The 12,946-nt window shown below is 50.5% G+C and overlaps 1 protein-coding gene across 5 annotated transcripts in view; it reads right to left on the reverse strand.

Moving 5' to 3' along the window:
- Positions 1-12,941, reverse strand: part of STYXL1 (serine/threonine/tyrosine interacting like 1) — a 24,327-nt gene extending 11,386 nt beyond the window's left edge. For 4 of the 5 annotated variants that reach the window (XM_019545385.1, XM_019545383.1, XM_019545388.1 and 1 more), the window contains exons 1-4: positions 12,840-12,941; positions 11,731-11,895; positions 4,001-4,062; positions 400-520 (exon numbers count right to left, since the gene is read on the reverse strand). In XM_019545385.1, the coding sequence (XP_019400930.1) occupies positions 400-520; positions 4,001-4,062; positions 11,731-11,833 (286 nt within the window). In that variant the 5' untranslated portion in view covers positions 11,834-11,895; positions 12,840-12,941. The remainder of the gene's footprint in view (positions 1-399; positions 521-4,000; positions 4,063-11,730; positions 11,896-12,839) is intronic. The other variant, XM_019545384.1, reaches the window with a different exon arrangement.
- Positions 12,942-12,946: the final 5 nt, after the last annotated feature.

Below are 12,946 nucleotides of genomic sequence, written 5' to 3' on the forward strand. Positions count from 1 at the left end.
AAAATGCTAACCGATGGAAAAATGGTGCCGATAAACTTGCTCGACGCAGGGTTGCCACAAACCTTCAATTTGTAAAAAACGCAATATCTGCGAAGCGCAATAAAGTGAAGCGCAATAAAACGAGGTATGCCTGTACGAATTTTTCAGATTGGAAACTAAGTCTGCCTGAGTTCCCTGAAAGCAGATCTGCATTTGTGAAGTCTAGGACAGAATGTATGAAAAACAAAGAGAGGCACATCATACTAAAAAAAAAGAAAGGCAGGTGAAACTGAATGTTCTTGTTAAGCAATCTGAAATGGGTATATCTGATAAGGGTAAATAAGGAAGAAAAGTTATTCACATACCCAGACAATGGGTTTGATAAGGTTGTAAGGATCTGTCTCTAATCAGTAAACATACCTTCTTCATCCTCCTCATAATTATAATCTTCCAAGAAGCTGGTTTTGCCATCATACACAACACAATACTTAACGCACTCCAGCTCAGCTGATTCAGGTACCAGGTATTCTCCTTTGGGACTCTGGTAAAACCAGAGAAAAATCCCATCACAAGAGTGTTTTCCCATTTTTCTCACAGAAATAACTCTAGTAACTTCTTTCAAGTTATGACTGAAGAGTCATGGTTCTCTTTTGGCTATCAGGAAATCAAAGCAAAAAGGTTCACCCAGGCGAAACACCCCATTGGGTTAGTACAGTTAAGACAGAACAGCTTTTTTAGCCAATGGCAAACAAAGGAGTGATGTGACTATCATCACATCTAGAGCCTTTTTGACTCTTTGGTTTGAACTAGGTATGCAATTAATGGCATTCTTCAACTGCAAGAAGGTGCACTGCTAAGTGCACAAGGCCCGTTATTGGGAATTGCGTGTCTAACTCCCTTAAGTGGTTTTGAAAGTCTCAAACTTGATAAAAAGTCAACACTTCAGAATTTTTCATAGGACTCCAAAAGTTAGAGATGAAAAAGGTCATCTTATCCTGGCAATATGGCAGATTCTTTAGTGCTTTGCCTTCATCTACTATTAAATAATTTAATGTGGATTAGGATAGTTCTCTACCTGTTTAGGCTAATGCTGTCTCATTCCAAAATGCTGAATCCTAGAATTACAGCCTGTGGGCGCATCCACACATGCAGGCACATGCACTCGCAGGAACTCAAATAGGAGCAGAACAAATTTGTGCCAGAGATTTTTGCCTCAGCGCACATGCCCGGAAATGCACTCTGGTGTGGGGCAAGTTGTGTCACTTGGGGCAAAAAAACCCTGCCCAGTTCCTCCTAGATCTGCAGCCAAGGGGAGCTACAGCCCGCAGTCAGCACCTATGTTGGCCCCAACAGTATAAAAAGCTACCCTGGCGAGCAGCTCGGGGAGCTTCTGAAACCCAGCCAGTTGATATCTAGGGACACTACCCCCTTGTGCCAGCTGGACTGCTGAAGCAGCCCTAACTCAGAGTGGTCCCTGCACACTCTACAGCAGTCTGGCAGTGGGGGTTGCTGCCTGACTGTGACCTGCTGCCACCTGCGACACCATCCACCCCCTTGGACCTGCAGCCCCAAGGCTGCATGCGTGCCAGACCTGGATGGAGTGCCCCCACTCTGCCATTTGGGCAGCTATCGCCCAGAAGATGTGTTCTTTGCAGTGGCCCACTTTGAACTGTCAAAGCACATCATCTTGGCCGCAAATGGCCAAGAGGTCAGCCACCTTGTCTGCCCTCCAACTGGGTCCCCAGTGCTGGCCCTGGACAGGCTCCTTTGCCTGGGTCTCACCACTTGTCTCACCGCCAGAGATCCTGTTGTTCCCTATTTAAAAATCACAAATTCTCTGATAAGAAACCCAAATTCTCTCATTAAAATACCCAAAATAGTGTTCTTTCACTCTTAAAATGAAACACTACTATATAGAGAGAGATCAGTCAGGCAATGTTTTACTGATATATTTACAAGTTAAAAACAATTTGGAAGCCTACCAATGCCTCTATCATCATAATAGAATAAATTCTAAATATCTATATGCTTTGGCATTTACTTTTGGGGGGTTTTGTCAGAAAAATCAGAGCTGCCCCTACCCCTTTCGCTCATGGACTTCCCCCTCCCCCCCACAGGGCCCACAGCTCCCCCACACAGGGTCACAGCCCCCCCCACAGGGTCTACAGCCCACCCCTCCACACACACACACACCTCACCCACAGGACCCACAGCTCACCCTTAGAACAGCAGTGGCTGTGGGGTGCTCAGGGTCCGCTGTGGCCAGAGCCTCCCCCCCGGCCACTTCAGAGCCAGCACCGCCTGTGCCACTTGTTGCAGGTCTGGCCCAGTGTGGTGCAGTGTGGCATGGCACAGGGCTGTGCGCCTTCAGGTAACCCTGGGCCACTCGGGCTGTCACCCAGGCCCTGGCCTTGCTCAAAGAGACAGCATGTCATACTGGACCGGGTCCTGCCTCCTGATGGCCCATAGGGCCCATAGAGGCAGGACCCAGCCTGTGGTGACATGGTCTCTGTGAGTGGGGCTGAGCCCCGGGTGGTAGCCCAACCAGTCTGGGGCTGCCTGAAGGTGCATAGCCCAGCACCACATCAAGCCAGCCCAGACCCGCGACAGGCGGCACAGATAGTGCTGGCTCTGAGGCAGCCATGGCCGTGCCGCACCACAGGGGAACTCTGGCCGCAGTGGGCTCTGAGCACCTCATAGCCGCTGCTGCTGTGGGGGTGAGCCGTAGGCCCTGCAGAGGACCCACCCTCCCGACCAGCCCCCCCTACTCCCACACAACCCACCCACATCCACAGCCCCACCCCCACAATCCCCTCCACCCCGAGTTCCTACTTACCAGGGACACTGCCCAGGTCACGGCCTTGTGCCAGTCCTGCTTGCCCCACACATGAACACAGTGTCTAGGGCAGAATGGGGCACCATATAGATGCTCTGCCCTGATGCTAGAGCATCTCTGAAGGTCCAGGCCCCTAACTGCCTCAGGAAACAGTGGGGAAGGTGTTTATTTGATACCTGGAAATCCAGGTATCAAATTTTGAGTCTGTGCTGCAAATATGCAGTGTGGGGAATATCTTTTCATTCTCAGCGTGCCTCCTGGACTGTCTCAAACTGGTTTGAGACACTTCAAGAGGCACATGCATGCTCATCTGGATGCGCCCTGCAATACACATTAGCCTATTTTAACGTGCATTAAAGCATCATTTAAAAACCTATGCTATGTAGTTAATGCACATTAAGCATCATTAAAAAAACATGCTCTTTAGTTAATGCACATTAAGATAGGCTAATGCACATTTTCCTAGTACCTCACAAAAAAGGGTGCCTACATATGAGCAGAGAGACTGCTTCAACATGCTGTAATTCCAGCACATCAGAGCAGATTCAATTAATCCAGTCTGCTGGGGTATGGCAATTACCACGCTCCAGCAGCCTCCTGCATCTTGTGTATCAGCATATCCCCTGTGCTTCAAAATGGCAGTGGGGGCACTTTATCTAAAGCTCATTCGATGAGCTTTAGACAAAGTGCCCCTGTCACCATTTTGAAGTATGGGGCCGCTAATACACAAGATGCTCCAGGTGCTTTAATTAGAGTGGTTCTCAGAGCATCCTCCTCCCCTCCCCCACTCCTGGAGCATGTGTATAAACACCCAGAGGTGCTAGATTTTATGCGCATTAACTAAAATGGTTTAATGCACGTGAAGACACATCCTGTGACTCTTTCCTGAACCAGAGTCACTGGGTTTGATCTGTCTGCTAGGATATGGGTGTGCAAAATGCCCTTCAGATGAGAAGTAGGAGTTGCTGCTCTTAAGAAATAGTCCCTCAGAGAAGCAGACACTCGGCTTGCATTGGTGCTTTCTACTGCAGAAAGGCAGTTTTAGCTTGCACTCAGGGCTCACTGGAGTCACGTTGGTGGCACTGTCTTGGTGACACACAATTAGAATATTCCCTCCTAGCCAGAAAAGCAGAGCATGGAAGACAACATGCATAAATGATATATCTATCTGAAAACACAGCTTACTTGTTTAACTCTTCTCGCTGTAATCACATGGCTTTCATTGTACTCATGCTTTCTACGGGCATCTGACAACAAAGAACAGAATGTGAATGCCTTACAAAATTCCTGGTAGTGCTGAAGCAACATTGTAGCCATGACGGTCCAAGAATTATGCATGTCAGAACTAAAGAAGAGTGCCTTGCATTCAAAAGCTTGTCTAACTCTATTCTGACTACATTCAGCTGATCTAATAAAGATATCACCCTAAGAAATTCTTGCTTCTCACATTATCCAGTTGGAATCTGGCTGCCAACGGTGTTCAGGCACTGACTTCAATGACAGAAAGAAATGGCTTATTTAAATAAACTGCGAAGAGCTCTACAAATTTCACAATTAGATACCCATCACACACCAAGTCAGTGGCCAATGCAGGTCTCCTGATTCCCAGTACATTTCCCTTTCCCCTAGATCCTGCTGTGTCTCAGTTTTCATGGACAAACTTAGGGGAACAAACATTTCAGAGACATATGGAAAATGTGATCTTATTCTCAAAAGTAACCAAATATATGACTTCAAGAGCTTCCATGTTCAGTCTATCAATCGCTTTCAGATCAAATCAGTTCAGAGGCAAAAAGCTATTTATTGGACTCTCAGCCTTGTGTACTCAACTTCAGAGCTGATAATTGAGCCACATTATGTCTCTCACATATCACCAGCAATAATAAAGATCCTGCATGACCAGAATGTAATGTTCTTGTAGTGAGGTTGGACAGAAATAATGCAGAGCAGGATTTGGCGTAGAAATTTGAACTTATTAATGACACAAAAACCAAACCAGAATTCAGCTTTCTTTTAAGACTGAAAAACAGAAAGGAAGTCTCATGGTATGAGACTTGGCTGGATTTGTATGGTGTGTAACTCATATGCAAGTGGGGTGGATCAAAGTGAAGTAGCAGCTAACATAAAACAGGGAAGCTCTCCTTCACCTTAAACCCTCTTACACCCTCTGCTAATTGCTTTTTCTGCCATATTTATCCACACAGCATATGAGTTATGACATTCTCCACCAACTTGAAGGCATATCATTTATATTTTAAATTACATAATCTCTGAATTTGGTACAGAAAAATTAATTGGTTTGCATAAGGACACCATGTCAGTAGCAATGGTCGCAGTGGGAACTCGGCTTTTTCCTGAATTCCAGTCCGCAAGATCATTCTGCCTGTTCTGTCTTCATTGTAAATAAGGGTGTGTTTATTACTGTAAGATAGTTATACTGAGATCGTCATCTTGATGTGAAATCCTAGCAGAGACTGTGCCTTACGTAATGGGACCTAGCCCTGTCACTGTGGGGAGAAGCACGGCCAAAACAGACGTAGCTGTGCCACAGCCACATGGACTGGCTGGACATCCACACAGGGGTGCAGTGGCAGTTGACAGTCCCCAGCTGGGGAAATGTTCCCAGCTGTGGGCTATCAGGAATCCTACCACCCTGACAGAATGGAAGGGCCCGCCCCTGTGGGTGCAGGGAGCTAAGAGCAGCCAGCAGCGGTTGCATGGGACTGGCTGGGGTAGAAGCAGGCAGGCAGATTTTCCCTCACCTAGCAAGACCTCTGCAGTGAGCCTGAACCCAGACCTGGGCTGCTGGGAGTACACCACCCAGAGAGAACAGCAAGGACCATAAATAATGAGCACAGGTAAGTGCAACCTTTTGCATTGACCTTTTCATTGATTTAAGTTTCACATTTGTGGACCCTGGGCAGGGAGCCTGGGGCCCTGGGGAAAGCCTGTGATTCCAGTGGTGCACCCTAGCCAGCTGCCTGGGGAGGCCAGGGTCTGGATCAGTGGGTCTCCAGCAGAGCCCCTGCAGCTAGAGTAAAAGGGGCCAGGGGGCCAGCTGCACGCCCAATCCAACACACCAAGCAGTGCCCCTCAGGGACTGTGGCTCCCTTGGCTGTTCACAGTTGGTGCTGTGACTCGAATTTGAAATGAGGTTGCTGTGGACAAGGGTCGGCTGGAGCCCAGTCTTGACCACAACCATGGAGCAGGTGTTGTAGCTCCTGGTGCAGCAGCAGGTGGCAGCAGCCAAAGAGACTGGCCTACTGCAGCTGCAGGTACAGCTGAGGGAGTAATGGAGGGCAGCAGGAGGACCACATGGTGCAGGCCTGGAAGCAGAGCGCAGGGGGTCTCAGCAGTGGCTCTGGGATCTTCATGGATGCCCCAGATGACCCAGTATGATGATCCAGAGCTCTTTCTGGAGGACTTTGAGGGAATGGCTGCATAGGCCCGATGACCCCGGACCACTTGGGCACCCACACTGGGACTACCACTGACGGGAGAGGCCCAGAGGGCCTATGGGAGGGATACTGCTGGCTGATGCCACCGATTACAAGGTGAAGGAGGCCATCTTCCACTGGTGGGAGATAGCTGAGAAGCTGCATCACCAGAGGTTTCATAGTAAGAAAGCCTCTGGAGCACACAGTCCCTGGGCAGTTAGTCCATTTGCTGCATGACAAGGTGCATTTGTGGTTGTGGCAGCAAGAAAGAAACTTGGGGGAAGTAACGGAGATGATAATTTTAGAACAGTTCATTTGGGACTTAGGAGGGGGCATCAAGGCATGGGTCCAGCGGCACCAGCCCCAGTCAGTATAGGAGGCCTGAAGCTGGCTGCGGACTTCTTGGCAGCTGGGTGCAACCTTGCCCTAGAATGAGGGGTCATGAACCTGGGATCCAAGAAAGCAGGAATCCCTCATTCCCAGGGCCAGACTGTGCTGTGGCCTCCCCACCCCACTCAAACCAGTGCAGGCGGCCCTTGCTTCCAGTGCAAGCTGTCTGGGCACTACGCCCATAGTTTCATAGTGCTTAGGGTTGGAAGGGACCTAAACAGATCATCAGGTCTGACCCCCTGCCCCGGGCAGGAACGAGTGCCGGGGTCATAATATCCCAGCCAAGGATCTGTCCAGCCTCCTGTTGAAGACCCCCAAGGTAGGAGAGAGCACCACCTCCCTTGGGAGTCCATTCCAGAGCCTGGCAGCCCTAACTGTAAAGTAGTGTCTCCTGATGTCCAGCCTGAACCTTCTCTAACAATTTGTGGCTGTTATTCCTAGTAACCCCTGGTGGTGCCCAAGGGAACAGAGCCTCACCCAATTTCCTCTGGTCCTCTCTGGAGAGTTTGCAAACAGCCACCAGATCCCCTCTCAGCCTTCTCCTGTGTAGGCTGAATAGATTCAGGCCCTTCGGCCTCTCTTCATAGGGCCTGACTTGCTGCCCCTTGACCATGCGAGTGGTCCTCCTCTGGACCCTCTCAGTGCTAGCCACATCCCTCTTGAAGTGTGGCGCCCATAACTGGATGCAGTACTCCAACTGCGGCCTGACCAATGCCACATAGAGGGGAAGGATCACCTCCCTGGACCTGCTTGTGATGCATCTGTAAATGCACGACAAGGTGCAGTTAACCTTGATGACTGCTTCCTCGCATTGGCTGCTCATGTTCATCCTGGAGTCAACAATGACTCCAAGATCCCTTTCTGCCACTGTTTTGACAAGAGGGGTGTTCACCAGCCTACAGGTGTGTTGCTGGTTCCTTCTCCCTACATGCAGTACCCTGCAACTGTCTGCACTGAATTCCATCCTATTCTCATCCTCCTATCTCTGTAACCTGTCTAGATCTAGCTGGATTCTGTCCCTCCCCTCCAGCACGCCCACCCCGCCCCGCATCTTGGTGCCATCAGCGAATTTGGACAGCGAGCTTTCCACACCCACATCCAGATCTCTGATAAAGATGTTGAATAGTACAGGCCCTAGGCCCTAGGACCAAGCCCTGGGGGACTCCACTGCACACATTGCTCCAGGTCAAAAACGAACTGTCTACCACCATTCTCTGGGTGTGACCATCTAGCCAATCTGCCACCCATCTGACTGTGCAGGCATCAGTGCTGCAGTTGCTACAAATGACTACCAGGGGAGTGTGGAAGACTACCTGGGGAAAAGAACCAGCCCCCAGATAAGACCTTGCCCCAGTAGAATAGATGGAGTACAGGTTTAGTGATGGGCTGCATCCATGGGAGATGGGGCACTCAAAAGAAGGCTTCTGCATTACAGTTGAGGCCTGGCTGGAAAGCCAGCGAGTGACTGCTTTGGTGGACACTGGCTCCATGTGGACAGTGGTCCAACAAGAGCTTGTGTGGGATGCAGATTGCTGTCAGGCAATGAGCTGGAGCTGGTCTGCCTCCATGGCAGGCCCCAGACCTACAAAAGAGTCTAGGTACAGCTAACTGAAAGAGCACACCCACCAAGTACTAGCATGCCTAGCCAGGCACCTGGCTCACCCAGTGTTGTTAGGATTGGCCCAGCCTGTGGGAATCGTTGGGCACGCTCACTCAGTGGAAATCACCCTGGTGTAAGACCGAGGCTGCGGTTTCCTAGGGGAATATCAGCCAAACACGAGTTCTGGAAGCCTGACCCATGTTTGGGAGACCAACGTGGACTGGCAACAGGAACTGGAGATGGGACAGTTCACGGTAGAGCAGTGCCTGAAGATGGATTCAGACGAGTATATGAAGGAAGCATCACCCTGGTGGAGGAAGAGGTGGCACAACTGATCTAGTACGGATGATACTCCAATTTGAGGTAAAGGGGCATGGGGGAGGGTGTTGTACCAAGCAGACCATGGGCGGGGCCAAGAAATGAGGTCTCTCAGCTCCTAGTCCTGAAGAGGTGCTGCAGAGGTCTGCTAAGAACTATCCATGAGCTCCCTACTGGGGGCTACTTGATGGAGGTAAAATCAAGATGTGCCTCTTAGCTTTGTTTTTTGCCTGGGGATCCAATGGGTGGTAGGGCAGTGTGGCAGGGCACTGTTGGTGCCTGCCACTTTAAGATCAGATCCAAACAGCCAGCAGGTGCTTGATCGCGGCAGCCATTTTAGATCCCTGGCTGCCTAAATAAACAATTAAGTTGCCTGCTGGCAGGCCAGGCAGTAACATTGCCTGGCTGTGAGGCTTCATGCATCATTCTGCAGGTAAGGGGGGAGCTGTAGGGGATGGCTTGGAAGCTCCTGGTTCTGGGCATGACCTAAAACCGCACCCTGCTGGGAGTGGGTGGCCTGGTGCAGCTCTCAGTGGCATGGGAGCCCCGAGGAAATGCCAGGCCAGTTACCACCCTAGTGAAAGGTGGGTTGGGGCACCTTAACCCCAGCCCCCACAACCAGGTGGGTCACCTGCTACTAGGGCCCAGAGGGCAGACCCCAGGGAAAAGAGTGGGGCTAGAGACTCGGATCTGATAGAGAGAATACCCTCAACTAGTCGATGCTGGGGCTAGGACCAGAATGGTCAAAAGGGCCAGGGGTCATTGTGAGGGACACGCAGAGCTAAGAGGGCCTGGGGTTTTCAACTGGCCTTGGAGGTGAGGCTAGGGCCTGTATGGCCAGAGGTCCCGGGGGGACCACACCCGAGAGGGGAAAATAGTTTCAGGGAGCTAGATGGCCTGAATTAAGGCAGGGTAGGCTGCCAGAATGGAGGGATCTTAGAGGGGTCCTGATTAGAGGAGTGTGGGGCCGGCAAGACATCAGCGGATGCCATCTGTGAGGCATGGGCTGCTGTGTAGGGGTGGTACGGAGCCGCATATAGTGCCCCCTGGCATCAGGGCAAGGAATGGGCAGCCTCCCACCTAATTAAGATCATTAATTAATTAATAACAAGGTATGGCAGGTGAGGAGTCAGGCGGTTGGCCCAGAAACAGGCTGGGTGGGCCAAAGGTAAATCGGCCCTGTTACAGGCAGTTTTGCCAGTCCTACCCAGAGTGCCAACTAACACTCTCAAACTGTCCCCCGAAAACCCCACTGGTTGCCATGCCGCTCATGAAAGGACCATTTGAATGGGTGGCCATGGACATCATGGGGCCATTGCCCCAAAGTAATGCAGGGTTCCAATACACTTTGGTTCTGGTGGATAACGCCACCCAATATCCAAAGGTGGACCCCATGAGGACAGTGACCATGGGCAAAGTGGCAAAGGAACTGCTTAAGATATTTACCCACGTGGGCCTGCCGAAGGAATACTAACAGATCAGAGCAGCAATTTTTTGGCTCAGGTGTTCAAAGAGGTCTGTGCTATGTTAAGAATCTGACACCTTCAAACATCCATTTGCAACTCAAACAGATGGGCTGACTGAATGGTTCAACCGGACCCTTAAGAGTATGCTTAAAAAAGTTACCAGGTGAGACGCGCAGAGGTGGGATAAGCCCGAATGTTCACCTACCAAGAAGCTGCCCAGAGTACCACTGGGTTTTCACTGTTTGAGCTATTGTACAGCCACCACCCCTGGGGAATTCTGGATTTGATCAAAGAAGGTTGGGAACAACAGGAAGGGTCGGCTTGAAGCCTAGTAGCACGTGTTTTGGAGACGAGGGAGAGGCAAACAGTCTCAGGTAGGCAGGCTGTCAATGGGCATGCAAGAGGCAATTCAATGAGGGTCATCAGGTACTGGTACTGCTACCTGATGATGCCTCCAATTTTATGCCCTGGTGGCAACAGACATGCAAGGTGATATGACACACGGGCCCAGTGGACTATGAGGTATGGCAGCTGGGCAGGCATAAAACTCAGCAGCTATACCATATCAACCTCCTAAAGAGGTGGGTGGATAGGGAGGCCCTGTTTGTTGCTGTAAAGGGATGGGGGGAGGGACTCCCTGAGCCCAGAATCAGACAAGTTTGGTCTGGAAGTGCCAGAACAAGGCTCAGGATGGCCTATCAAGATGGGTGGGGGGTTGACGCATGCAGCAGCAGCAGCAGCAAGCAGCCCAGCTGGTACAGCAATTCAGAACAGGATTTTCAGACCACCTGGGAAAAACTCAATGGGTGGAGCACTGGATCGAGACCCCCACCAGGTGCTAGGAAAGATTGTACAGGAGGACTGGTGGCAGATCCACCAAAAACTCCAAGAAACTGTGCACCGGGAGGTCACCTAGATGCTAGCAGATAGGATGGTAAGAGTATCTAGAAGCACCTGGTGAAATCCCATCAGTATAGTCCCAAAAAAGGACCATGAGGTTTTCCACTGATTTTTAGAAAAGTTAACAGCAGTGTCCTTTGGTGCTTATCCCATGCCTTGGGTAGAGGTCTTGCTGGAATGGATGTGGCGGGGAAGGGGCGCAGTTTATCTCCATCATAGACGGGGTACTGGCAAATACCCCTAGCAGCAAACTCTCAGGAGAAAACTCCATTTGCCACTCCATGGGGGCTTTGAATTCATTCAGATGCCGTTTGGCCTACATGGAGCAGCAGCAATGTTCCAGCACCTGATGGATAAGGTGTTGGCACCTCACTGGGGATATGCCGCTGCATATATCAATGATATGGTAGTGAATTTGGAGACCTGGGAAGAACACCCATGACATCTGATGGCAGTGTTAAAAGGTCTACAAGCTGCAGGTCTGATGGCCAACCCAAAGAGAGAGGGCAACAGGACACCCAATTTTAGGGTTTCTGAGTAGGGGAGGAAAATACACCCATTTGTGGATACGGTGTAGGCCCTAAGGGATTATAGTGTGCCATGAACAAAAAAACAAATACAGTCCTTTCTGGGGCTGGCCAACTATTACTGCTGCCTAGTACCTTGATTTTTCAGACATATCCAGAAGCTGGATTTTGACCAAAGTAGAAAGTTTTACAGCCATCCAGTCACAGTCATTATAACAAAAATTACCTTTTCACTAAGTGAATATAAAAATATACATCTACATTCTTGTTCACTTACCCAATAGGCAGAGATAGTTTGGCTCAGTTAACCTGGTGAGGTTCATGGATTGGTTCAAGATATTGTAAAGTTCAGTGGGTTCACAAAGAACCAATCCTGCCATGTTGCTGGGTGGATATAATAATGAACAATCAAAATACTCCAAGAAGGTGAGTCCTTGAGAATCTAAATAATATTTTAAAAAATCACTTTTTTTATATGTTATATTTCATCAATGAATGAAAACAATCACTTTGGACCCTGGCTTGTCCTTTGGGCCATGTGGGATATTGACTCCATGAGGCAGTGATTCTCGACCAGGGTGAAGATTATTTTAAGTGGGTTGTAGGAAGTGTGAGGAGATAAACAAATACAGGCAGACTCCGGCTTCAGGAGTGAGGCGACAAGCAGAGGGAGGCAGGCTCATGCTCCCCCACTGCCTGTCCCTCTGTAAGGACATAAGCCCTGCAATTAATAAATTAGCTTTTGAACTGGGGTGCTGCTCAGTTCCCCAAAGTGATGCAGAGCGGTGCTTCAAGTCTGAAAAGGTTGAGAACCGCTGCCACAAGGACTGCAGGGACAGAGGCCTTAACAGAGAGGGAAGAGGCCAGAATTCATCCTGAAACACAATGCCACCTTCAGCTGTGGAAGATGAAGATGGCCTGTCACGGTCAGAGCAGCTGAACCTGCCTGCGTGACCCCAGCAAGAAATGACAGAGAAGGATCCATCCAGCTGTCATTTTCTCAAAATAGTTTCGGGGGGTAAATGCCCTCTGTGAAGGCTATTCAGGGCTGCTCCTGGGTGATGCTGAGGGTGGGTGTTCAGCAGAACAGGCCCAGGTGCCTTGCCCGGGTCGCTTACACCTGCACCTGCACTGGTGCCTCTGACCTGCCGCCCCTGGGGCAGCGGTCGCCATGGCAACCCCTCCCATGCCATCCTCAGCGGCGGTTGCTATGGCACCTAGCATCGGTTACCATAGCAACTGGACAAAACAGGGGGCCTGTCACCTCTTTCCCCGAGGCGTCCACTGTCCTGGCCCCGCAGGAGGCGATCGCTGGCGGAAGGACCCTCCGAGTCCGGCCGGCCCGGCCCACCCCCACCCCAAGCCCAGCCCCCAGCCCGAGCTGACCGCCCGGTTGCTACGGCACGCGCTCCGCCGTAACCTAGGCTGACGTCAGAGGGGAAGACAAGCCCGCTCGCCTGCAAATCTCGCGATGTCTGGGTGAGAGGTCTCTT

The sequence above is a fragment of the Crocodylus porosus genome, unplaced genomic scaffold, assembly GCF_001723895.1.
Source record: "Crocodylus porosus isolate Cpor-Errol unplaced genomic scaffold, CroPor_comp1, whole genome shotgun sequence".
Lineage (NCBI taxonomy): Eukaryota > Metazoa > Chordata > Crocodylia > Crocodylidae > Crocodylus > Crocodylus porosus.